This window comes from Salvelinus fontinalis, chromosome 9, assembly GCF_029448725.1.
Source record: "Salvelinus fontinalis isolate EN_2023a chromosome 9, ASM2944872v1, whole genome shotgun sequence".
NCBI lineage: Eukaryota > Metazoa > Chordata > Actinopteri > Salmoniformes > Salmonidae > Salvelinus > Salvelinus fontinalis.
In genome coordinates this window covers 42,167,310-42,194,411 of record NC_074673.1, presented here as the reverse complement: position 1 = coordinate 42,194,411, position 27,102 = coordinate 42,167,310, and the positions used below count along the sequence as shown (strand labels likewise).

The 27,102-nt window shown below is 43.6% G+C and overlaps 1 protein-coding gene across 1 annotated transcript in view; it reads left to right on the top strand.

The window, feature by feature from the left end:
- Positions 1 to 27,102, top strand: part of LOC129862629 (cytosolic carboxypeptidase 4) — a 155,808-nt gene that overhangs the window by 25,011 nt on the left and 103,695 nt on the right. Inside the window, exons 7-15 of the mRNA XM_055934473.1 lie at positions 5,232 to 5,269; positions 13,626 to 13,834; positions 14,133 to 14,292; positions 15,627 to 15,694; positions 17,849 to 17,965; positions 21,150 to 21,592; positions 25,347 to 25,430; positions 26,042 to 26,131; positions 26,578 to 26,726. Of these exons, the coding sequence (XP_055790448.1) occupies positions 5,232 to 5,269; positions 13,626 to 13,834; positions 14,133 to 14,292; positions 15,627 to 15,694; positions 17,849 to 17,965; positions 21,150 to 21,592; positions 25,347 to 25,430; positions 26,042 to 26,131; positions 26,578 to 26,726 (1,358 nt within the window). The remainder of the gene's footprint in view (positions 1 to 5,231; positions 5,270 to 13,625; positions 13,835 to 14,132; positions 14,293 to 15,626; positions 15,695 to 17,848; positions 17,966 to 21,149; positions 21,593 to 25,346; positions 25,431 to 26,041; positions 26,132 to 26,577; positions 26,727 to 27,102) is intronic.

Sequence of the window (27,102 nt, the reverse complement as noted above, 5' to 3'; positions counted from 1 at the left end):
GGGCCGGTGTCCTCTAGGCGCATGACGCAGCTCCAAAATAATGACTAGCCTCAGGGTTTTTTCATTTGTAGTGCCTGTGAACGCGCAATCGACCCCATTGAAATCGTCATCACGTAAAGGCATCCAGGGGAAGACGTAAGCAGTGTCCGTATAGTCATAGCAATAACAGTGCCCTTTTAACTGACTTCAGAACAGTGGCCAACATTTCTGAAATCTGACTCCATGTCAGGGAAATTGCTGTAGAATGGGCTCTGTTCCACTTAGAGACAAAATTTCAACTCCTATAGAAACTATAGACTGTTTTCTATCCAATAATAATAATAATATGCATATTGTACGATCAAGGATTTTGTGGGAAGCCGTTTCAAAAATTACCCGATTAGCATAAATAGTCTAAACAGCGCCCCCATCCTCAACCTTCCCTAACCAGAAACCGTGGATTGATGGCAGCATTCGTACAAAACTGAAAGTGCAAACTACCGCTTTTAATCATGGCAAGGCAACTGTAAACAGGACCGAATACAAACAGTGCAGCTATTCCCTCTGCAAGGCAATCAAACAAGCAAACCGTCAGTATAGAGACAAAGTAGAGCCGCAATTCAACGGCTAAAACACAACAAGTATGTGGCAGGGTCTACAGTCAATCACGGATTACAGAAAGAAAACCAGCCCCGTCGCGGACACTGACGTCTTGCTCCCAGACAAATTAAACAACTTCTTTGCTTGCTTTGAGGACAATACAGTGTCACTGACACGGCCCGCTACCAAAGCCTGTGGGCTCTCCTTCTCAGTGGCCAACGTGAGTAAAACATTTAAACGTGTTAACCCTCGCAAAGGCTGCCGGCCCAGACGACATACATAGCTGCATCCTCAGAACATACGTAGATCAGCTGGCTGGTGTGTTTACGGACATATTCAACCAAACCCTATCCCAGTCTGTTTTCCCCACATGTTTCAAGATTGCCACCATTGTTCCTGTACCCAAGAAAGCTAAGGTAACTGAACTAAATGACTATCGCCCCATTGCACTCACTTTTGTCATCATAAAGTGCTTTGAGAGACTAGTCAAGGACCATATCACCTCCACCCTACCTGATACCCTAGACCCAATCCAATTTGCTTACCGCCCCAATAGGTCCACAGACGACGCAATCGCCATCATACTGCACACTGCCCTATCCCATCTGGACAAGAGGAATACCTATGTAAGAATGCTGTTCATTGACTACAGCTCAGCATTTCTCACCATAGCACCCTCCAAACTCGTCATTTAGCTCGAGACCCTGGTTCTCAACCCCGCCCTGTGCAACTGGGTCCTGGATTTTCTGACGGGCCGCCCCCAGGTGGTGAAGGTAGGAAACAACATCTCCACCCCACTGATCCTCAACACTGGGGCCCCACAAGGGTGCGTTCTCAGCCCTCTCCTGTACTCCCTGTTCACCCATGACTGCGTGGCCATGCACGCTTCCAACTCAATCATCAAGTTTGCACACAACACTACAGTGGTAGGCCTGGTTACCAACAACAACGAGACAGCCTACAGGGAGGAGTTGAGGGCCCTCGGAGTGTGGTGTCATGAAAATAACCTCTCAACGTCAACAAAACAAAGGAGATGATCGTGGACTTCAGGAAACAGCAGAGGGAGCACCCCCCCCCCCCCCCCCCCCCCCATCCACATCGACGGGACAGCAGTAGAGAAGGTGGAACGCTTTAAGTTCCTCTGCGTACACATCACAGACAAAGTGAAATGGTCCACCCACACAGACAGTGTGGTGAAGAAGGTGCAACAGCACCGCTTCAACCTCAGGAGGCTGAAGAAATTTGGCTTGACACTTAAAACACTCACAAACTTTTACAGATGCACAATTGAGGGCATCCTGTCGGGCTGTATCACCACCTGGTATGGCAATTGCACTGCCCTCAACATCAAGGCTCTCCAGAGGGTAGAATGACTGCACAACACATCACCGGGGGCAAACTACCTACCCTCCAGGACACCTACAGCAACCGACTTCACAGGAAGTCCAAAAAGATCATCAAGGACAACAGCCACCCGAGCCACTGCCTGTTCATCCCGCTATCATCCAGAAGGCGAGGTCAGTACAGGTGCATCAAAGCTGGGACCGAGAGACTGAAAAACTGCTTCTATCTCAAGGCCATCAGACTGTTAAACAGCCATCACTAACATAGAGGCTGCTGCCAACATACAGACTCAAATCTCTGGCCACTTAATAAAGGTATCACTAGTCACTTTAAATAACACCACTTTAATATTGTTTGCATATCCTACATTACTCATCTCATATGAATATACTGTATTCTACACAATCTACTGCATCTTGCCTATGCAGCATGCCATCACTCATCAATATATTTATATGTACTTACTCTTATTCATCCCCTTACATTTGCGTGTATTTGTGTGTATAAGGTAGTTGTTGTGAATTTGTTAGATTACTTGTTAGATTTTACTGCATAGTCGGAACTAGAAGTGAAAGTATTTCGCTACACTCGCATTAACATCTGCTAACCATGTGTATGTGACCAATAACATTTGATTTGATTTGATACATAGAGGTAGGCATCTAGATGGTAGACTTGTTCTCACTGCAGTGTATTACCCTTCGTAAATCTTTTGTCTTGTCCATTCACCCTTTGATTGGCAAAGATACACAACCTACGTCTCAACTGTTTCAATGCCTAAAAATCCTTCTTTATCCTGTCTCCTCCCCTTCATCTACATCTACGGTACCGGAGCGCTAAGTCTAGGACCAAAAGGCTCCTTAACAAATCCAATGTATTTTCATCTTATCCAGAATGACTTAACAATCGTAATTAGGGTTAAGTGCCTTGTCCAAGGGGATATCTGCAGATATTTTACCTAGTCTGCTCAGGGATTCAAACCAGCAACCTTCCGCTTACTGGCCCAACACTCTTAACCACTAGCCTACCTGCCACCCCACGTCACAATATGTTGACAAATTACATTGAAACAACATTGATTAAACCAGTGTGTGCCCAGTGGGTTTAGTTTACAGATACTGCTATAAAATCACTCACTCTGTCATCACTCTGCATGATTGCAGACTATGGACCACCACTCAATTTCAACATGAACTTGAGTACTATACATACGTTTGAGTATAGTATACTTGGACAGTTCAATTCATAATTTATCTAAGCTAACTGTGTCTTATGAGTTAACAAAGTATAGACTCGCTCAGGAGAGGCTGTAGTGTCTTCCTAGTACTGCTAAAGTGCATGGGCCGGCTGTGGTGCCACCGTGAAGCCAAGAGCCCAAAACAGAAGGTGTGTTGTTGCTTATAGATTCCGACATTATTTTTGTCTTATATCAAAAATAGTTTTACCCTCTACGAGCAAGAGAGGTTTTACATTTTCTAAAACTGAATCCCTGAAAAAGCGAAACGTTTTTTGTGTCTGCACAAATTGAACAATTTGCATAAGTTTGCCTGGCTCAGGTTTGTAATTAAATGTGTGCCTTAAAGCGAGAGTCCGCCGGGCAGAGGAGGAACTTGCTGAACCTGCATTCATCAAAACTTTCCACAGCAGCTCATTTAAAGGGAAGTAGGTTACTCATGTTTAATGGAGTTGGATCACGGCAGGGAGCATATGTATTGGCAGTTTCTTTCTGTGCAAAGTAAAATGGAAAGTAAATTGTTACCGCCTTTGGCTGCAGGGGGGAGTTTGAACACCTGACGTTCTCACTCAATTTGACATAATGTTATAATACTTTGCAAACACTAACGCACACAATCAAACACATACACATGCAAGCGAACACACGCAGGCCAAGCACACACACAGGCACACAAGCGACAGTCACACACACCCAGACACACACACATTTGTTAGTAGTGCTTGATATCAACAGTCCAGCACCAGAGATCCCTGCTCCCAGCTTGGATTCTGATGGGAATTCTGACACATGTTATTATTTGTTCACATGTTGGAATAGGAAGAGGCTTATCAGTCAAGTATGTAGTGAACTGGGCCTTCATAGCCTTTCCCCAACATGGTATTGAAAATACATCCAGTACATCCAGATTTCCCTTTTTGTTGCCTATAGTGTTGACTGTGCACCATAAGCACTTATTGCCCATAGGGAGAGCCCCAGTGCTGTATGGCTGCATGGCAACCACATTACTGAGGGCTGACAATGTCACAGTCAGCTTGGTTTCAACTCAACAAGCTGTAGTCGATGAGAGGCGATCCGCAGGGCTAACCTTTGGCTATGAGCTAAGCCTTAATATGACCAAGAAGCTTTTCAAGGACATAATTAACAAGACTCTCTCCCCCTCTGAGGATCTCCTCTGTGTGTGAGAGTGTGTGTGTGATCATGGATCTGTCCAGAGGCATGTTGTATTCCCCGTAGAAACAACAACAGCCACAGCTGTGAGGAACAACTTTATTATGACCCCTGTTCAAACAGGCTGAAATTAGTCCCATTTTTCATGTGATTTCGAGGTAGAAGAAATCGTCCGGATAATTTGTTTTCACCGCTCCGATCAGATATCCCCATGGGCTCTTTTATATACAGCACTGCTAGGTGCCTGTGTTAAACTGTTTCAGTTTGAGTCTGAGACAGGGAGACGGTGTGGCGTATTAGGAAAACTGAGAGCATGGTAACTGATTCATTTAATAGGCTACATATGGTACACTGTGTGAATGGTATTGATGTGGACTCATCAGAGGGGAAGCACACACTGCTGATCCTTAATAATGGAACATGTCACAGGAGACGTGTCCTCTTAATATGGATCAAAGACAATCAACAGACAACAATTCACTGGCATGACATTTCCTGTGTTCCAGCGACTGCATGCAACACTGTTTTTTGTTTGGCTTGTTTATGCCCTTCACCTCAGCTCTAGATCAACAGAACACACTACTGCATCATCCTAATTCAGGATTCAGGATAGGATTTATGTGGATGTAGAGAGAACCACATTCATAATTAATCTATGTTCACACTGTTGTGGCAGAATATATGTCTGCAACCCTGAATCAGCAGTTATGTTGCTGGTAATAAATGCTTATGATTGCAGTGACAGGGATTTCGACATTACTAAAGCAGGTGCCTCTGTGCTTATGTAAACTATAAAATGCTGACTGGGACATTGGAGAGGTGCCCATCTTCTTGGTTTTATTCTGCAGAAGGAGAGCTCCTTAATCACTGTTGTATGTAAAATGACTTCTCTTTTCTTTCGCAGGGCAGCAATCGATGCACTGGCAGCACTTTTATGTTCAAGTAAGTATTCTTCAGCCCCTTTTACTCATACCTTTCCCCCTTTATAAACTCTTACCTTCCATACTAGCGGTCTGGAATAGTTTTATCCCAATCGACTGTGCCATTGGCTGTCTCAGATGATCTAGTTCAAGGCCATGAGAGTAATCAGGATCATAATGGGGAGGAATATTGAGTGGGATTTTGTGTTGGATAGCCTCGACTCCAGCCGGGTAATGTGTCAGATGGTCTGTGCCACAGGCTTTGTTTTGACCACACAATTAATCTATTCTCTCGATATCCTTCCCCTTAATTAACTGGTCAAACGTGGTCATTTTATCGAGTCTGTTGACGAGCCATTGTTGTTTTATAACTATTAATATTATGCAAGCATGGAAGCGTATACACAAAATATGGTTTAGTGATATAGGGAAGCCAGCTGTGAATTAGCTCAGTGCCATTTTGTACATAATTGTGATAATATTCCAGGCAATTTACTTTTTCAAATGAGCACACAGGAGACTGTTCTTCTGTAGTACCCTAGAAGTTGTTTTGTGAACGGGGCTTGAATATGGATATGAAATGTATAGTAATGCCAGTTTTAGCAATTCTGCTAGCAGAGGCATTGGTGAAATATGCATATATGACAAGCAATGCTATTGGGATTAAAATGAAGTCTTTTTCATTTTTACTTAGCTCACATCTTCTTGGGTGATAATAGTGCACATCTAATCTCCATGTCTGTGTTAGCCCTCAGAGTGATCATCTTCATGAAATGATTGAATTGATTTGTTGTCTTGCACCCCTTCCCAGTCGGATTCACTCAGTTGAAACACAATCACAGTCAGTATAACATGATTACACAGAGGTTCTCCACAACTTTACAGCTTGTCAGACAATGATTTAATATCACATCTCCCTCACTGGATATTTGCTCATAACTCAAGCTATATTAGCTATTGATATTATAGTAAATGTTAAAAATCACTTTAATATTACTCCCTGTGTGCTTTAACAGAACCGTTATTTCCTTTAATCATCGAGGGAAGCATTTTTTTCCTCCAACAAAATGAAGTTTCTGTTTTCTTCGGGCATTCAAAATGCGTAAAGGCATGAAAAACACACAAGCTCAGCTATTAATCTGCCAGGGAGAGGTTGCTCAGCTCTGAGCTGTTATAACAGCCAGGGAGAGGTGTTCTGGTCTACCTGTGGGTGGCAGTGTGACTCTGTGCCTTACTCAGCTCCTCAGCTCTCTCTTTGTGTATACAGGCTCTGCACCTGTTGATGCACTGCAGTTGCTGAACGATTCTACTTGTGAATGACATTAGGCTCCTGGTTCTCTCTGAAGCCTATTTTAAAGATGTGCGCCTAGGCGGGGATGGTGCAATTAATTCTCTTTCATTCAGCAGCAATTTCCAGTGCAGTCGCTGCTCTTTGTCTATGCAGTCCACAGGGAGCTTTATTACGCTTTGTGATGTTTTTTTGACTTTACTGGTTTCCTGTTCTCTCAAGGGGGATGTGACTCAGAGGTAGTCGATAACCATCGAACAATTCACCTCCTTCTTCCTTGTATGGTTTGACGATCAGTTAGTTGTGCATTTTAATTCAGTGCTACACATTTAGTTGTCGTAGGCTAGATGATGTTTCTGTATCAAGCTGCTCAGACGGCAGCTTCAAAAGATGGCTTGACATGTGAAAAGGAAGGTCCCAGATACATATTTTTTTTCAGCTTTATTTTCAATGTTTTACCATTTCAACTAGGCTTGAGCTGCTTCCACTCTTACGCATAGTCCATGTGTTGATGCAGTATTTCTGGGCAGCTGTTATGACACAGTATCTCAATCCAAATTATACTCTCCCCATAGGATTAGAAAACCAAACCTTTTATAAACCTTTCTAGGATAATGAGATAGGCCTACAGCAAGACGTATTGCTTGCATACATACCTGTCCCTGTGGCTGTGATTGAAGTTATGTGAATTAGCTTTGTAGTATGCAGTACCTACCTATCCGCTCCTATATATCTGCATGCATTTCACCTCAAGTTGATCTCTTGTCCGATGGGAGAGCAAAGAAAAACCATTTCAGAAAGCTGTGTTTGGCAGAGGGCTAGATCTAGGTGATAGGAGGGGGAGAGAGCTGGAAAGGGGATACCTAGTCAGTTGCACAACTGAAATGTGTCTTCCACATTTAACCCAACCCCTCAATCAGAGAGGTGTGAAGCCTGCCTTACTCTACATCATTTTCACCCAGGGAGCAGTTGTTGTTCAGGGTTAGCTGCCTTGCTCAAGGGCAGAACAGAATATTTGTCCACCTTTGCTGGCTTAGGGATTTGAACCCGAAACCTTTTGGTTACTTTCCCAAAGCTCTTAGCTGCTAGGCTACCTGCTAGCCAGAGTGAGATACAGAGAGAGGGAGAGGGGAGCACTTGAACTAGTGAGAATCCCCAGTCCTTTCTCATTTGTTTCCATACTCACGCTACACTCCATCTCCTGTGATCTACTGTCAGACACTGTAGTGGGGAGATGCACTTGAGCACTTCCCATGCTGCCCCAGTCCAGCATACGTCACAGTACCCATGTCAGGTTGACCTTCAACGCTAGCTCAGTCCTCTGTGGACTACTGCAGTTGCACCGTAGATTCTCTATCAGTGTAGCTCTGGCTCTGGCATTGGTATTGGCCAGGCCCCAGTTTCCTCATCAGATACAAGGATGCGTTCTGTTATAAGATCAGCAAGCTGTGTCAATGGGAGTATACACATTGTCCTCCCCTTCACTGAACAGTAGAAAGGCTCACGGCCATTGTGAATAGTAGATGTACTTACGCTTCTGTTTATACCATCCAGACTGAACACGCAGCTAGCTACAGTAACTAAACAAAGCCAGAGTATTGCTATATAGCTAGTGCCTTTAAACTTAGATTACTAATAAAATGTTCATTCCACAAGTGCTGGCTAGACTAACAGTCTTTCCTTCAATTATGTAGCCGTTGTAGCACTCACTAGACCTTAATTATCATACCAGTTGGACTTCTTACCATATTCTTCATCTTAACAAGTTGTTCTGCCCAGTGCTATCGTCATGGAGCCTACATGCATTGTAATACAAACTGCCCTCAACTCATTGAGTTTCTCATCTCATGCCTTTTGAAGCAGTCTTCCTGCATTTCACATCTATTCTCCAAAATATGCGTCATTATGATATCGAATGCCATGTGTTTTTATCTGACTTTGACACTTCAGTTCATTATAGTATTGTTTATTTGGCCTCTCAGTGCCAAGATTATGCATGCTCTTATTGTGTTATTTGAATGAAATGCACAGTGAAGCATGGCACGGAGGAAAAAAGCACCAGCCGGCATCAATTTGAATATGAATAGCTAATACAGCTGCTTGTAGTGAACATTTACCCAGACCCAGAGAGTAAACAGACAAGAGACGAATGGAAATGCAACACAGCTTTTTCTATAACACTAAGGTGGTGGCTAATACTTAAACTGATGCAAAGGTCACGTGCGAATAAATATTTGAAAAAGGTTTTCAAACTCCCTCAATACTTTGAATCCATTTAGCAGTCAAGCCTATCTGGAGGACATATGATGGATACTAAGTTTTGCCTTCTGTTAGGCCTTGCCAAATTATAACTGAAGAGAAGTAGAGGGGCTTCAGAGAGGTAGTTAAGTGATGCCAACAGGAGAAAGTGCTTCACGTTTCAAGTTTATTTCATTCCGTTGTGTTTCATTGTAATGAGGCTGGAAATGAGGACACTTGGGTGTTTCTACTGCTATTAAACCAGGTAGAAAAATGTTGCTGTCTCTAGAGAGCTGTGATAAAAGCTTACCCTGCAGATACTGAATGCAATAGTATGTATTTCTCCAACCATGACATCTCACGCTGTGTTTTATGCAGTATTCTACATCTTCCAAGAAAGACAGCTCTCTATGTCAAAGTAATAACACTCATTGACCATAGGAACAAGATCCTTGACATTACCGCTGTGGGCTTGATAAATAGGCCAAGAATGCATTGTTAAGCATAGTTGCTCAATAAATATATACTATAGTACAACTACAGTGCATTTGGAAAGTATTCAGACTTTTTCCACATTTTGTTACGTTACAGCATTATTCTGAAATTGATTAAATTGTCCCCCCCCCCATCAATCTACCTACAATACCCCATAATTACATTTTTGCAAATGTTTAAAATAAAAACCCAGAAATATCACATTTAAATAAGTATTCAGACCCTTTACCCAGAACTTTGTTGAAGCACCTTTGGCAGCGATTACAGCCTTGAGTCTTCTCGTGTATGACGCTACAAGCTTGGCACAACCATATTTGGGGAGTTTCTCCCATTCTTCTCTGCAGATTCTCTCAAGCTCTGTCAGGTTGGGGAGCGTTGCTGAACAGCTAGTTTCAGGTCTCTCCAGAGATGTTTGACCGGGTTCAAGTCCGAGCTCTGGCTGGGCCATTCAAGGACATTCAGAGACTTGTCCCGAAGTCACTCCTGCGTTGTCTTGTCTTTGTGCTTAGGGTCGTTGTCCTGTTGGAAGGTGAACTTTCGCCCCAGTCTGAGTTCCTGAGCACTCTGGATCAGGTTTTCATCAAGGATCTCTCTGTACTTTGTTCCGTTCATCTTTCCCTCGATCCTGACTAGTCTCCCAGTCCCTGCTTCTGAAAAACATCCTCACAGCATGATGCTGCCACCACCATGCTTCACCGTAGGAATGGTGCCAGATTTCAGGCCTGGCATTCAGCCCAAAGAGTTCAATCTTGGTTTCATCAGACCAGAGAATCTTGTTTCTCATGGTCTGAGAAAGTTTAGGTGCCTTTTGGCAAACTCCAAGCGGGCTGTCATGTGCCTTTTACTGAGGAGTGGCTTCAGTCTGGCCACTCTACCTTAAAGGCCTGATTGGTGGAGTGCTGCAGAGATGGTTATCCTTCTGGAAGGTTCTCCCATCTCCACAGAGGAACTCTGGAGCTCTGTCAGAGTGACCATTGTGTTCTTGGTCACCTCCCTGACCAAGGCCCTTCTCCCCCGATTGCTCAGTTTGGACGGGCGACCAGATCTAGGAAGAGTTTGGTGGTTCCAAACTTCTTGCATTTAATAATGATGGAGGCCACTGTGTTCGTGGGTACCGTCAATGTTGCAGATCTGTGCCTCGACACATTGCTGTCTCGGAGGTCTACTGACAATTCCTTCGACCTCATGGCTTGGTTTTTGTCTCTGACATGCACTGTCAACTGTAGGACCTTATATAGACAGGTGTGTGCCTTTCCAAATCATGTCCAATCAATTGAATTTACCACAGGTGGACTCCAATCAAGTTGTAGAAACACCTCAAGGATGATCAATGGAAACAGGATGCACCTGAGCTCAATTTCGAGTCTCATAGCAAAGGGTCTGAATACTTATGTAAACAAGATATTTCAGTTGTTGTTTTTTTATACATTTGCAAAAAATTCTACCAACCTGTTTTCGCTTTGTTATTATCTGGTATTGTGCATAGAATGATGAAGGAAAAAAATAATTTATCCATTTTAGAAAAAGGCTGTAACCTAATAAAATGTGGAAAAAGGGAAGGAGTCTGAATACTTTCCGAATGCACTGTATTTAAATAAATCAAATCAAATCAAAATGTATTGGTCGCGTACACAGATTTGCAGACGTCATCGCATGTCCAGCGAAATGCTTGTGTTTCTAGCTCCAACAGTACACTAATATCAAGCAATACAATAACAATACACACATAAGAAATATCAGAATGAGCAATGTCAGAGTCCGGAGTATACACTGCACAAAACATTAAGAACACCTTCTAATATTGAGTTGCACCCCTTCCTTTCGCCCTCAGAACAGTCTCAATTCATCAGGGCATGGACTCTACAAGGTGTCGAAAATTTTCCACATGGATGCTGGTCATGTTGACTCTAATACTTCCCACAGTTGTGTCAAGTTGTCTGGACGTCCTTTGGGTGGTGGACCATTCTTGATACACACGGGAAACTGTTGAGCGTGAAAAACCTAGCAGTGTTGCAGTTCTTGACACAAACCGGTGCGCCTGGCACTTACTACCATGCCCCGTTCAAAGGTAGTTCAATCTTTTGTCCTGCCCAGTCACCCTCTGAATGGCACACATACACAATCCATGTCTCAATTGTTTCAAGGCTTAAAAATCCTTCTTTAACTTGTCTCCTCTCCTTCATCTACACTGATCATAGTTTTAAATTTATTTATTTAACAGGTGACATCCGTAAGGCATCATAGCTTTCACCTGGATTCACCTGGTCAGTTTATGTCATGGAAAGATTTCTTGTGTGTGTGTGTGTGTGTGTGTGTGTGTGTGTGTGTGTGTGTGTGTGCGTGCGTGTGTGTGTGTGTGTGTGTGTGTGTGTGTGTGTGTGTGTGTGTGTGTGTGTGTGTGTGTGTGTGTGTGTGTGTTTGTGTATGTACAGTGGGGCAAAAAAGTATTTAGTCAGCCACCAATTGTGCAAGTTCTCCCACTTAAAAAGATGAGAGAGGTCTGTATTTTTCATCATAGGTACACTTCAACTATGACAGACAAAATGAGAAAGAAAAATCCAGAAAATCACATTGTAGGATTTTTAATGAATTTATTTGCAATTATGGTGGAAAATAAGTATTTGGTCAATAACAAAAGTTTATCTCAATACTTTGTTATATACCCTTTGTTGGCAATGACAGAGGTCAAACGTTTTCTGTAAGTCTTCACAAGGTTTTCACACACTGTTGCTGGTATTTTGGCCCATTCCTCCATGCAGATCTCCTCTAGAGCAGTGATGTTTTGGGACTGTTGCTGGCTATTCTTGTTGCTGACAGGTGTATAAAATATGAAAGGGCCTTCCCCAAACTGTTGCCATAAAGTTCGAAGCACAGAATCGTCCATAATGTCACTGTATGCTGTAGCATTAAGATGTCCCTTCACTGGAACTAAGGGGCCTAGCCTGAACCATGAAACAGCCCCAGACCATTATTCCTCCTCCACCAAACGTTACAGTTGGCACTATGCATTCAGGCAGGTAGTGTTCTCCTGACATCTGCTAAACCCAAATTAGTCTGTCAGATGGTCAGATGGTCAAGCATGATTCATCATTCCAGAGAACGCGTTTTCACTGCTCCAGAGTCCAATTCCGGCGAGCTTTACACCATTCCAGCCGACATTTCGCATTGCGCATGGGGATCTTAGGATTGTGTGAGGCTGGTTGGCCATGGAAACCCATTTCGGGAAGGTCCCGACTAACTGTTCTTGTGCTAATGTTGCTTCCAGAGGCAGTTTGGACCTCGGTAGTGAGTGTTGCACCCGAGGAACTCTGCCTAGAAGTCCCCTCTTCACCGTTGACTTGGAGACTGGCACTATTTAATGAAGCTGCCAGTTGAGGACTTGTGAGGCGTCTGTTTCTCAAACTAGACACTCTAATGTACTTGTCCTCTTGCTCAGTTGTGCACCGGGGCCTCCCACTCCTTTTTCTATTCTGGTTAGAGAGTTAGTTTGCGCTGTTCTGTGAAGGGAGTAGTGCACAGCGTTGTACGAGATCTTCAGTTTCTTGTCAATTTCTCGCATGGAATAGCCTTCATTTCTCAGAACAAGAATGGACTGACGAGTTTCACAAGAAAGTTATTTGTTTCTGGCCATTTTGAGCCTGTAATCAAACCCACAAATGCTGATGCTCCAGATACTCAACTAGTCTAAAGAAGGCCAGTTTTATTGCTTCTTTAATCAGGATAACAGTTTTCAGCTGTGCTAACATAATTGCAAAAGGGTTTTCTAATGATCAATTAGCCTTTAAAATGATAAACTTGGATTAGCTAACACAAAGTGACAATGGAAGACAGGAGTGATGGTTGCTGATCATGGGCCTCTGTACGCCTATGTAGATATTCCATAAAAAATCAGCCGTTTCCAGCTACAATAGTAATTTACAACATTAACAATGTCTACACTGTATTTCTGATCAATTTGATGTTATTTTAATGGGGGAAAAGTGTCCCCAAACTTTTAATGGTAGTGTATAGTGAATTCTTTTCAAATGTGCTTTCTCTTGGGCACCCCACTGGCCTGGGCCCAGGGGCTTTAGCCCCGGTAAGCTCCAACATTCATCCGGCCCTGGGTAGAGTACCTAGTGGTGATGACTATTTCAATGTCCACAAAGCAGTAGTTATATAGCAGGGCAGAGACATAACCCTTGGCCACAGCAGTGATCTCTAAGGAAAGGTAGGTCGAGCCACAGCCTGTTCAACCTGCTACCATCCAGAAGGCGAGGTCAGTACAGGTGCATCAACGCTGGGACCGAGAGACTAAAAAACTGCTTCTATCTCCAGGCCATCAGACTGTTAAACCATTTTCATATCTTTCTTTCAGAGGCCAATGTCAGGGCCGCTGTGGCCAAGGGTTACGTGTCTGCCCTGTTGAAGCTGTATGAGGACTGGCACAACAAGGACCCGGACCATGAGACCATCCCCATCCGCCTGGCCCTGCTCCATTGCCTGCACCAGACCACCCACTGCAGCGCTGGCCGGGTCGCTCTGGTGGCACAGGGGGGCATCAGCCTCCTCTACCACACCACACAGGTATACCCACACATAGCTTTACGTGCTACCAGTCACTGTTATAAGCAATAACTAATATCCCTTACTTTAATTGCTTTTTTTAACTCCTTTGTAATTTCTCAGATCTAATTGCTTTAATGATAATGGTTTTTTATAATTGGAGTTGGTATTGCCTGGCAATTCTGATTGCCCTCGCCAAGTTATTTGCGTATAATACAGAGCTTGATTGTAATGCTGGATAATGCATGCTAATGTGGGTAAAAAAACCTAAATACATGTAGGAGGTGGCTGTGTTTCTGTTTGTGTTGCTGTTTTGAAGACCTGCCTGGCCAGTAACGGTCTGGAATATCTGGTGGAGTATGCTGTCCAGCTGATGAGGAAGTGCTATCCTAAATGTCCCCTGCCTCTGACCTCGGATCAGAGTGTTTATACCTTCCCCCTGCCTGGGAGGCCTGCTGACACTGCTCCAGGACCCCAAGGTATTGTTTGCCAATCTCTATTTTCATCAGCCTCTCTCCCTCGTACACTTTCTCCCTTTCCTTCTCTCTCCCTCTCCCCCTCTCCCTCCCTTTCTCTCTCACTCTCTCTCTCTCTCTCTCCCTCTCTCTCTCTCCCTCTCTCTCTCTCTCTCTCTCTCTCTCTCTCTCGACGTCTGTCTTTCGCTCTTTCTCTCTTCGCTTCTGTTTCTCTCTCTGTCTCACACTCTCTCGGATACTATACTGGGAGGCGTGTGATGTTTAAAATGTTGATGTAACTGCGAGAATATGATGAGCGACATTATCCCACTGTGAACACACTGGCAGTGGTCGGCAGTGATAAAGTCTTCCTGCCATGTTTGTCATTCAGCGAGCATAGGCTTGGTTACCCTGGCAACCCTGGGTCTCTGAGGCAGACTCTTTAGATGCCCACCTCATTTCTCTTAGTGATGAGGCACACTTCATCTGATCTGCCTATAAGCAGGCGGCAGTGAAACTCTGTGAGAACAGGATGGAGCACAGGATGATCCATCCACAGGAAAGAATAGGTATGCGCCATGCATTAATGTATGATTGTACGTGTTGCTGAACTACAAACTGGCACGTGCTCTCACAACGTGAGAAAAATTCGGAAAAACCATTGAAGGTATATATAAACAGGGACCAACAGGGACGTATTTGACAGCTTTCGATACGTGATACTGTCTGCAGCGCCGCACATCAACATGATCAGCCTGCAACGTTGAAATGTAGTGTTTCTCTGGTGACACACCTCTAAAATCTGCTAGAGGGCAATGGTTCCTTTAAGACCCCTGCAGCTACCGATGCCACACGGCCCTCTCAGTAATGACCCTCCAAATTGAAATACCTTGATATGGCCGCCGTTGCTACGAGGCAGATTTCATTTTGCCATGTTCCTAGCTCATTCTGGTGCATTCTTTTCATCTGTCTGCTGAGATAGCCCTGACTTCACCTCTCTCATCTGCCAGTCGAGTTAGCAGACTAGAACATCAGGCTGACAGGTCTACAGAAACAAAAGAAGATCAAGTTTTGCGTTTTAAGTTCAGGCACATTGCTGTAAAATCCACATGAGACAGACGTGTTAGGACTTTGTAGGGTATAAAAGATACAGGAACGTATCGAAGCTGTCATGTTTTTTTGTTTTGATCCCTGCCACACGTCTGTACTGTGCATTTCACATTTTGCATATTAGTCATGCACACATACATCACATGTCAGACAGGAACAGATTTCTCACGGACCAGTTTGTTTTGATCCTACACAAATAGTGCAAAAGCCTTTGACATTTACGTCTTCGTGTCTTTTCTTTTCCCAAGATGTCAGCTTCGAAGATGATAGTGACGACGACATTGAAAATGAAGAGGCTGACTGCGGCAAGGAATATGTGAGTGATTTGTGATCCTCGCTCGGAGGCAACACACACATGCACACGGCAGTCATGGGCACACATACACACATGCAAACACTCACTCACTCAAGCACTCGCACCCAGTCACACTCGCACAGGCACAGACGCAATCTGACACATGCAATTTTCCTCTGTAATTTCTCCTAAATGAGTAAATGGGAGTGTATTTGGCTGATCCGTTACTTGTGAAAAGGAAGACGGTCTGTGCGTGCTGTGAGCTTGACGTGAAGTGCTTCCTGCCTTCACGTTACTTCAATAACAGGACCTCTGATGGAGGCAGAAATCAATGCCACCTCGCTGCTTTCGTTCAAACCCCCAGTGTCCGATCTGGAGCATGAAGTCCCGAGCTCTGCTCCTCGGCTAACTAGCGGATCTAAAATGTGTTAGATCCCCAAGGTAAATTATTTGAAAGTTCGCTTTGAAATAAATAGTGATCCATTCTGACTAATCCATTTGTCATCACACAGGACCACGTGCTGACACAGACCAATCACGGGCCGGCAGGCTACAAGGAGGCTCACGCCATTATGCACACTCTTTGCACTTGTCTCTCAGGCAGGATGAAAATGACTACATCGACCATGATCCTTTGGTAGTTATGGCCATTTTCACCGGGATTCTTAGCAATTTTTGGTGCCATTCAGCCCCATTCAGCAGTATGGCGTGCTTCAAATTCAAATACTTCCGGCTTAATGCGCCATTGGGAGTTGTCCATAGGAATACGTGGATACCATCAGCGCTGCCACTATCTACAGATTTTAACATATATGGTTCGAACACACTGAAGCCCCCATTATCCTCCTCCCTCCTAACATATCCATTTCATTGTATAGACCTAATCTGATGTGGCCAGAGGCTAGGCGCGGCTGTGGCTGTTTGTGAATAGCAACATTTGGCACGCTGCAAAATCAACTTGTTGTGGGTAGAGGGAGAGGAGGAAGGCAAAGCCAGGGTATCAGATCCATGCTGACAAACACCAGCAGCCACATCTATTATCTGACACATTTGTGTATGTAAAGCAGCAGGAGTGTTGTGTTCTACTGAGTTACTGCTGTTTTTAAGTCTGAGCGCTGTGTGCTGGTTAGTGGTTAGCATCCAGGCCCTGCTGCTGGACACTGTCAGAGATGGGGCTCTTTTGCAGATAGATACTGTCCTTAAATGACCTCACCCACGTAATCGGATATAGCCCAACTCTCTATCAAGTGAATGGGTTTATCATGCTGCTAGTGGACTGTTCAGTGCAGGACAGTATGTGTCTGAGGAGTTGTTGTTGTCTGTTGATGAGCCTGACGCCAGCCGTTTGTTTACCTGCCTCCTCCCTCTGGAGTCCCAGAGTCAAAGGTTTAGTGTATTCCTGATTAATGGATGTACGCACCAGGTGTGTCGGGGTTTAGAGTGCAGACAAATAGAACAGAGGTCATGTTGTCTGGGTGTGTGCAGTGCTGATGTGGCGGTAGAGCTGGGAGGATAACCCGAAAATGATAGAAATCGGTCACTTACCGTGAAGATTTAGCTAATTTTGCTCACGTTGTGAATTACGATAAATAACCTACTGAAGACTTGTGAAGTTTGAAATTAAATACATTTGCATTTATGGGTGATTGTTAATGGGACAATCGATAGCTACAACATTCAAAGTAGCAGTCGTAGTTTTAAGGGTAATATAAAAATAAAAACTGTTGTGCACATTAAAGAGGCAATCAGCTGTTGAAGCAATAACATAGTGTACTCCCCACCACTGTTTTGGTAGAAAGTGGTGGGGTTGGGACTGGAGAAATGTAACCAATCTCAAATTCAAAGACAGAGCTATGGATGCAAGGACTGACCGTCGATAGTTTTAACCATGTTGAGGCTATACAGTGGGGTACGTCAGTTCAACTACGCTCATGAGGCATGTATAAGTTATATTCTTCAAGAATCAATTGGTACATATCATTAATTTATAAGTAAGAAAAAGTATGCAGCAACTGCTGATTTCCCCTTTAATGTTATAAACGTTTAATTAAATTTGTCGTGATATGGATTTCTGTCCATATCACCCAGCTCTATGTGGTGTTACAGCTCTCTGTGTGTGTGTGTTCGTGCGTGTGTGCATGTGTGTGTATGCATGTGTGTGTATCGCCCCGGCAGGATGATGACCTGGAGTCAGACGTGAACAAGCTGCGGTCCCGGCCAGAACCTGACAGGCCCCTGGAGCAGCTGGGTCAGTACGTCAGACTGTGTCCTGAACTCCACCACGACTTCCAGGTAAACATTGTTCTCCTGTGCCCTATCCCTCCATCTCTCCCATAGGAGTCCTATTACAGTATCAGACATTGATGGTCTGCTCTAAATAATATGTTATCAATACCATATCATAGCAAATGCCTGACTGACTCTCAGCAGTAATATCCATAGCTACTAATTTATTGGTACATTGTGGAATGTGTTTAATCAATTGTTGATTCTAGCAAGGCTCCAAGAGCCTAGCCTGAGGTGGATAGATGTGTGGATACTAGATGAGTGTCCCATGTAGCTCAGTTGGTAGACCATGGCGCTTGCATTGCCAGGGTAGTAGGTTCGATTCCTACGGGGGAGAAGTATAAAATGTGTGGAATCACTACTCTAAGTCACGCTGGATAAGAGCATCTGCTAAAATGACTGTGCATTATGCCTATCCTAAAAGTCAATCTAAGTGCTGACCCCACTTCTCAGGTAAACGTTTTCTACTCAGCAAGACCCAGAGAGCCTGGGAAGTGGTCTGACTGTGAGAGGCTGATAGCTGGTAGCAGGGTATGACAGCCACTATTATCCTCTGATAAGCAAACCGTTCTCAGGGCAACACTCAAAATCATTAACCTCTATGGAACTTCTGGGTAACAGTGTTTCGGGAGCAGAAGGATTCTAGTGAACCACAACGGGATTTCATAATTTGCGTCAAATTTCCATAGATTTCCTTTCTTTACAATTTTCTGTAGGATTATCAGGGTAATACTAATAGGGTATCTAATTTCACAAGTGAGCTATTGGCATTTAAATTTCCCCTATAACTTGACTGACATGTGTCAGGCAGTGTGATACCCCATGACATTGTGGTAGACTTTAGACTGTTAAGGCAAATTGAAATGCCAACAAGCCTGTGAGAATGTACCTCCTCCCGCTGCATGTCTTCTCTCCTCCTGGCGCAACTCTCTTCATTTCAATGATATCACAAGATTAACTGCCTCTGCTGAAAAATACTTCTTCCCCAATTAATTTGCGGCTGTCTCTCTCTACTGATGTAGTAATTCAGCATGCCATGAAACAACAAGACAATTAGGTTAGTTACATTCCCAGAATGCCCTTCTTCGGAGAGGGGGCAGAGATTACACAGAAAGGTCGAATGCATTTCACATTCATTGTTCACACGAACTAGCGGTGCATTTTATTTTGGCTACTACAGTGTGTGTTCACGTTTGATTATAGTTTTAATTCTATGTAGAAATAGGACTCTGAACACACAGCACTGGAAGTTCATTTTCTCTGAGCATTGGTTGTGTTTCAAAAAGAGAAAACTATTGCAATGCTTAGACAGGCGACGTACAGTAGGCATAACTTATCCATTATTGAAGTTATACCTGACTGATTACATATAATGAGGTTGTCATATCTGCTGATCTCCATGATCAAACAAAACATAATAATAGGCGTACAGTACCTTGATACATCGTGTGACTACAAGGTATAATAACCATGGTTCATTTATAAATCCTCAATCTGTTTCCTTATATTTTTAATCTTGTCCAAGTCCAAGAGATATGCTTTCCCTGCCCTGGGGACTGTAGTATAGGCGTATGGGAGTGGAAGGCAGACGGGAGTTTTCTCCCCCTTACGGTCAGATGCCTGAGGAGACTGCGGCTTACTTTGATCAGAGCTGCTTGTATAACACCTCTCAATGAGACCCTGGTTGTCCATTCTCCACTTTTATCCCAGGATCTTCAAGACGTTCACTGCAGCACAACTCCCAGGTGTTCCTCTAATTATGGCTTTGATTATTATGAGTCACTAGAATGTGAGCGTCGATTTCCGTCCTGCACCTGCATCATATCTACGGTTTAATCAAGAGAGATTCTAATGATGATGTTCTGGAAATCGCAAACAGCACAATCATGTTTTCAACAGTCCTTTTTAATTTGCTGGATTCAGTAATCACATTGACACTAGAGATTCGATCTATAGTGTTTGTTTATGGGGCCTTTTTCATTAAGAATGAAAAGGATAAGTCACATTATTCCTGTGCAGCGAGAAAGCGAGCTGTTTAAATTTATATGCTATTTTGTTTAGTTTTGTTTCACATGGTACACATTGCTTTGTTGAGTGCATGAAGCCAAACATGCATTATTAAAGCCTAAGAAGAATGATGCCTTCAACTTTTCCCCCTGAAACCTGCTACCCTGCTTTGACTGCATAGTGCCTAGAGTGATTTTTTGAAACATTTTAGCAGATGCTCTTATCCAGAGCGACTTACAGAAGCAATTAGGGTTACGTGCCTTGCTCAAGGGCACATCGGCAGATTTTTCACCTAGTCGACACGGTGTTTCAAACCAGTAACCTTTCGGTTACTGGCCCAACACTCTTAACCACTTTCTTTTTCTATCCATCTTTCTTGCTCTGCTTCAATGATACCTACAGTTGGCATTTCTGCATTATACTGTACATATCCATTGGTATTCAGCTCTGATTTTAATGCTAATATGATGTGAAAGGAAGTGAATCAGCAAGTGCGCAGTGGAAACACTGAAAAAACTCCCAAACTCATAAGTTTAGCATAACTGCTGAGGGCTAGAGGTTATGAGATACAAAGAACACACAGTAAAAAATCTGGGTTTCCAGACATTCCCACATGCTTTACTTAACCTTTTACATGCTAATCAATGCCTGTCCCGTGAACACTAGCCGTTGACACACATCGACTTTCTTATAGCTTCACAAGCTTCAAGGAATTAGTCTCCTGACTCCTCTCTGTGGAATCATAGAACAATTATGCATAGGTTTTAAATTGATATTCAAGTTGCGAAATTGCAAGGATGGGGCCAATGATGCTTCATATTTTCTGCTTGTCAGCTGCTGTAATTGCTAGACCTCATCTGCTTTCAATATCAAAGGACTGAACACAGTTTTGATGTCACTGGGAATGGGACGTTAAATATATATTCTTGGGGGCACCATCAGAGGTGTTCTTTATGTTTTATTGACCTTAAGATGTATTTCTGTTTTTACTAATGAATGCATTTTAATGTTCCTTTTTTATTCGATAAGATCCCTTGAGTTTATTATTTGCATTGAGTTGTTACGACGACAGTACATTTAGCTAATCATGGCTGGTGTGCACTTTAAATGTAACCAGAGGCGAAGAGTGTAGCACATACCACCTGTAACCCCATTTAGGTTTACAGAGTACCATGTCTTTCAGGACTTGGACTCGGACTCTGAGGTAGATTCAAGCTCCGATGAGGAGGGTTTACTCAATGAGGACTTCAGGACTGATGGAAGATCCAGAGTAAATCTCAGAGATTCTCCATCCCATTCTCCCCTGGAGCACCCAGTCTCAACAGTAGAGGGAGACCAGGATGGCAAAGGAGAACCTCCAGAGAACCATCTGCAGGCCTGTGACTTCCACAGCCACTTCCTGTCTAGCTCCAGTGTGAAGCAGGACAGCCACCCTAGCATGGTAGACAGGCTGCTGGAGAAACACGGGGCCCGCATCCCCCACCATGACCCACGCATGTACACCGCAGCAGCAGCCCTCACCAAGTCCATCCCTGAGTATTCCATCTTAGCCTTCCCTGACTTCTGGGGACATCTCCCTCCACAGAGTAAAGAGCCAATGGCTGGAAGGAAACCCAATGTGCAAAGGTAGGTAGATGTCTCCATATGTCAACCAGTGGTTTTATATTTATGTAAGTTGAAGGAAAAATGCCATTTGAGGACAGAAGAAATAGCACTGCTGTGGCTCCCCCTAACTAAATTGCAGTGATTGATGAGTGTGGGAATGATCGAGCCATGTTGATGTATTCATCATGGCATGATGGGAGGTCTTGTCTCAGTGTGGTACTAACCCATTAGACCCATCCCATCACTTCATTTGCATAAATCCCATTTAAAGAAGGAGTTTATGGAGCGTGTTCGAAGCATGTCAGGAAGGAAGATGTCAAATATAAGCTTGGTCCTCCTACTTTCCCCACTGTCTTGATTCCTTTCTCTCTCTGTATTGTCGGCTGTTGCTCCTCTCTGTCACAGATGGCACAGCACAGATAGCATTCATCCTGTCAATTGTCTCGGATTGATTTCATTTTTGGTGTATGCCACCTTTGGAAAGTGGTTGATGGAAGCAGGTTTCTGGAAGTGATTGCCAGAAGAATTTTTGAGAAGAAACAGACATGCCGGCATGATTAAGAATCATGGCAAAATTTTCCCTGTCTTCTTGGATGGTCACCTCACTGTAGTGATTTAACAGTCTAACACCCTTCATTGAGACGAACACAGTGTTCAGCACTCTGGAAATGTTTGAGCGGGTTTGTTACTGGTGATGGGGGGGAAAATCGATACAGTTACATATCGGGATATTCTTTTTGACTATATTATCGTAATGTTTTAACAATATCGCAATATTCTTTTTGCGATAGTTGGCTGTGCCTCCACCAAAACTCCAGTATTTTTCCTTCATAGCTTGTCTTCATCTTCTTTTTAAATAGGGAGCCAATTTGTTTTCAGCCCTTTTATTTCCCTGACTGATCAAAACAAATTTTCTCATGCTCTTTCTTGTCTCTGCAGCAGACATATGATGGGGCAATATGTTAGGAACATCGAAACACAATAAAAATATTGAGTTGCAATACAAATAGAATCGTGAAATTCGCAATACATATCGTATTGGCACCTAAGTATTGTCATAACATCGTATCGTGAGGTCCCTGGCAATTCCCAGTCCTCTTCCTTTACTGTATACTCTTCCTGGTTGAATATTTTAGATCATACTATATTTCTACACCCTACTACAGAGTAGACAATATAGTTAGTCATTTAGAGGGGCCATACACAACAGTGGGAGATGTTTCTGGGCTTGAAACAAATCGTTTGCTGCTGCTTTCTGCAGAGTGAGTAATATAGGCTTACAGCATTGCAATGTTACGTTGATTGTAACTGGCAAATAATTCTGTAGCGTCTAAGTCAGGTTCAAGTGCTCTTTTTCAGTGTGAAATACCGGAAATATCGTAAACAATAGCATGTCATTGAAGCGGCATATTATATGCAGATTTCTTTTGACCTGTAGTGTTTCACACTTGAGCTGAGAACACAGTAGAAGACTTCTCAAACCTGTCAAAGGCATTATTCATGTCATTTCCTACACTAGAATATGCACAGAATGATAGGACTTAGCTAGTCTTGAAATGTTTTCCACATCTGATTTTAGCATTATTTACAAGCAATGTGTAGTGTATTTGTATTCTATTATGTATGTGTAGTGTATTTGTATTCTATTATGTATGTGTAGTGTATTTGTATTCTATTAAGTTTGTTTATCCTTTTAATGAAAATGCTTTGGTCATTTGTTTCTGAAGCTTTGGGATTATTTGTGAGTCTCAACAAATGCTTAAGTGTCATTGACATGTGTAATCCATAATGGATAGATACCCACCTTTCGCTTATCGTTATCTCAAGCAGCCAAGCTGTATAATTTGTCAGTGCACAGGATCTTTGTCAGTCCCTTTCGTTCTACTGCTCCCTACTGAAGTCAGTCAACCCAAATGCATCCCAAAGTGCCAACCTTTTATTAAACACTTATTCAGTAATCTAATTAGGCTATGTGGCGGCTGCCCAGACCAAAACTTGTTTTCTTGGAGAACTTTTCAAGGTGCAAATGGCAGATTGTGTGGAAAGGAAGTTTATTTCAGTCATTTCACAGTTCATTGTGCTCACCCTGGGAAGAGATAAGTCTATGTTAGCTCTATTTAGTGTCTTCTCTGCAAAAGCCATTTTTCGGGACTTAAAGTGATTGACAGTCTGTGACATTTAGGTTGCACAGATGCAATTTTGTCAGGCGCTTTACTTTTTGGGAGTCTGTGTTCACATTAAATAGTTCTAAATACTTTTAAATTCAGCTTTCACGAGAAGTGTATGTAAATTGAGATTTCCCTAATGTAAAACACATCTAAAGTTTATATTTTTAGGAAAAAACAAGTCGACTCATTTCATTTGAAGGGCATCCCGTCCGCTGGGCCCCGCTTTCTTGAGAAAGTGTTTTCAGCCTCTCTCTAACTCTTTCTAACTCAGTGGGATGGTTACTGGCTTTTCTGTCCCCTCAGGACCCGGTGGGATAGAGCCAGGGCAGTGGTCCTCACAGGCATGGCCTGATCAAACAATCACACCCTCAGGCTTCATGCGACCTGTGTCCCCCTAGCCTCCTGGTTATCTCCCAGCCTTTCTGATTGTCCTCTGGTGTATTTGTTTAGAGTGCTCTGAGTCAGAGCGCCCTGGATGGGGATGAAGGAGGGCTCTGTGGCTCCACTGGAGACTTTTCTCCTGCCTCGTCCTGTAATCCTATATTCAGAAAGAGGAGGAAAGGGATGGCGGTCTGATGCAGTGCTCCTCTGTGCCCCTCGCCTCTCCTCTTAATTTGGGGAGTGATAAGGGACCTTGGGGAGGTGGTGATGGGATAGTGAGAGGAGAGGAGAGAGTGAAGTGCACCACAGAGTCTCTCTCTAGCTACAGTGCTGAGAGAAAGGAAGTCCTGTATAGGGTACACCTGTTGCTGTGCTGACTCACCACTGAAACTAGGTCTGCATGGGGTTGGAGGCATTTCAGATTTAGTTTGGGGAAATATAGAAATGTCCAGTCGAATTGCCACATGCACTGAGCGTACAAAACATTACGTAGATTGACAAGGTGAATGCAGGTGAAAGCTATGGGATCCCTTGTTGATGTCACCTGTTAAATCACTTCAATCAGTGTAGATGAAGGAGAGGATAAATAATGTTTTTTTGGTGAGACATGGATTGTGTATGTGTGCCATTCAGAGGAGGAATGGGCAAGACAAAATATTGAAGTGCCTTTGAACGGGGAATGGTAGTAGGTGCCAGGCGCACTGCAACGCTGCTGGGTTTTTCACGCTCAACACTTTCCCGTGTGTATCAAGAATGGTCCACCACCCAAAGGACATCCAGCCGACTTGACACAACTGTAGGAAGCATCGTAGTTAACATGGCCCAGCATCCCTGTGGAACGCTTTCGACACCTTGTAGAGTCCACGCCCCAACAAATTGAGGCTATTCTGAGGGCAAAAGGGGGTGAAACTAATGTTCCTAATGTTTTGTACACAGTGTACATTTACAGTATATGCCCGCTTTAGGCTGACTTCCAGGGTTTATGAACTCTAATGTAATTGTTTAACTCAATGAGACTATCATAACATGCTTTAGATGTCAAAATGCTGTACTATTTGTACTATTCATTTTGGTAATAAATCAATATTTAGGCCAGTATCAGCAAATCTAAGAGAGTAGTTGACGCAAAATACTTTCCATGTCTTTAGGAACGTAATTACAGAACCGTAATTAATATGATTCTGTATTATCCTTGGTGAATATGTACTGTACTCTGTCTCTGACAGGAAGAAGGTGTTTGAGGACATCCAGCGTCTCCTCAACCCTGAGGACGTTATTGATGAAGTTGTGTTTGACCTGGAGGACCGCAGGTGAGTGTTAACAAATCAGCCACTCTCTCTAGGACTGAAGCCACTCCTCTCCACAGGCAGTTATCATATGTTCCTATCCTCTATGGACTGTTCATGGATGTCCGCCATAGTTGGTTGAGACGGGGACATTTCTGCTGAAATATCTTGCTTGTTATATAGAAAAATGTTGAAACAGCAGAGCACTTGAGTGCGTTGGTGGATGTCTAATGGAAAGAGGACATTGAGTAGAGATATTCCTGGGCTCTGCTGCTGCGGACTCACCTGTTTTGATTTGTCAGTTGACTGCAGAACTGCTTTGCCGTGGTAATGGAGGATGTCAGAGGTATAGCATGGATACTGTAAGAGCAGCTACGCCATCCTGGTTGGGGTTGTGTTCTTACGGCATACTTGATAATCAGAGCATCGCCAGGCACTCTCAGCTAGATTATGTGCATAATGAGAAGCCTCAGGTGCCATTTTCTGTTACTGGTCAGACTGATAATGGATGGGTCCGGTCACTGAAGTACAAAAGCTAATTCAAAATGACCATTACCCTCCTAGTAATTTTTGATGTAGTCAGGTACTCTGTATTAATGTACCCCCCCCCCCCCCCCCCCCCCTTCCATCCCCAGCTCCCAGGGCTCTCCTGATCACTCCGACTCCCTGAGCTTCTTCTCCAAGTTTGAGTGCGGGAACCTGCGCAAAGCCGTTCACGTCCGTAGGTACGCTTCTCCGCTTTGTTCCAGCTCCTTCCTGCTTCCTGGCAGAGACCTGACTACAAGTAGCACATTCCCCTCGGGGCTCATTTACGCTGTATTGAAAATCAAACAGAGTCTCTCAAACCTCTCCTTTTGGTTCTGTAAGGAAGGTGTCACGTTGACATATTTGAGATCAAATTAAAGGTTTAGTCTATACTTGGACTGGAATTTCTTTAAATAATACATTAAGTCTTTGTAAAACCGTTGCACTGTAGAACAGTTCGAATACAACATAGAGAGAAAGACTTCTTTCTTCATGATGTAGGATGTGTCCCCAATGGCACCCTATTCCCTTTATAGTGCACTATGTTTGACAGGTTCTGGTCAAAGGTAGTGCACTATACAGGGAATAAGGTGCCATTTGTGATTCATACTTAATCTCTGTCTTCAACCTCCTCCCTCTTCCTCAGTCACGAGTACGATCTGATCCTGAACGCGGACGCCAACTGCTCCCAGCACCACCAGTGGTTCTATTTCGAGGTCAGCGGTATGGCGGCAAACGTGCCCTATCGCTTCAACATCATCAACTGTGAGAAAGCCAACAGCCAGTTCAACTACGGTAAGCACAGATAGCCAGTATAATGACACCTCACTGGATAAGCACCGAGGTAGATGATTGTCAGTATGTATTTTAGGTATTTTAGGACCCCTGTGTTGTTGATCTGCCTACACGTTGGGGGGTTGGGGGATGGGTCCTCAATCCCCCTAAATGTGCCATTCCCAGTCCCCCACACTCAGGGCTCCTTCATTCTCATCCTCGTCCGTTCTAGAGCTCAGCAGTGGGCCTGGGCCACAATGGTACTCTCTAGAAATGTGTAATTGGAAAAAAGTACAATGGCATTTTAAAAGTCCTTTAGGGAGTTTACTTTCTATAGATTTAGTAAACTGTACTGTATGTTCTCCCTGTACTGTGTGCTCTCCCTGTACTGTGTGCT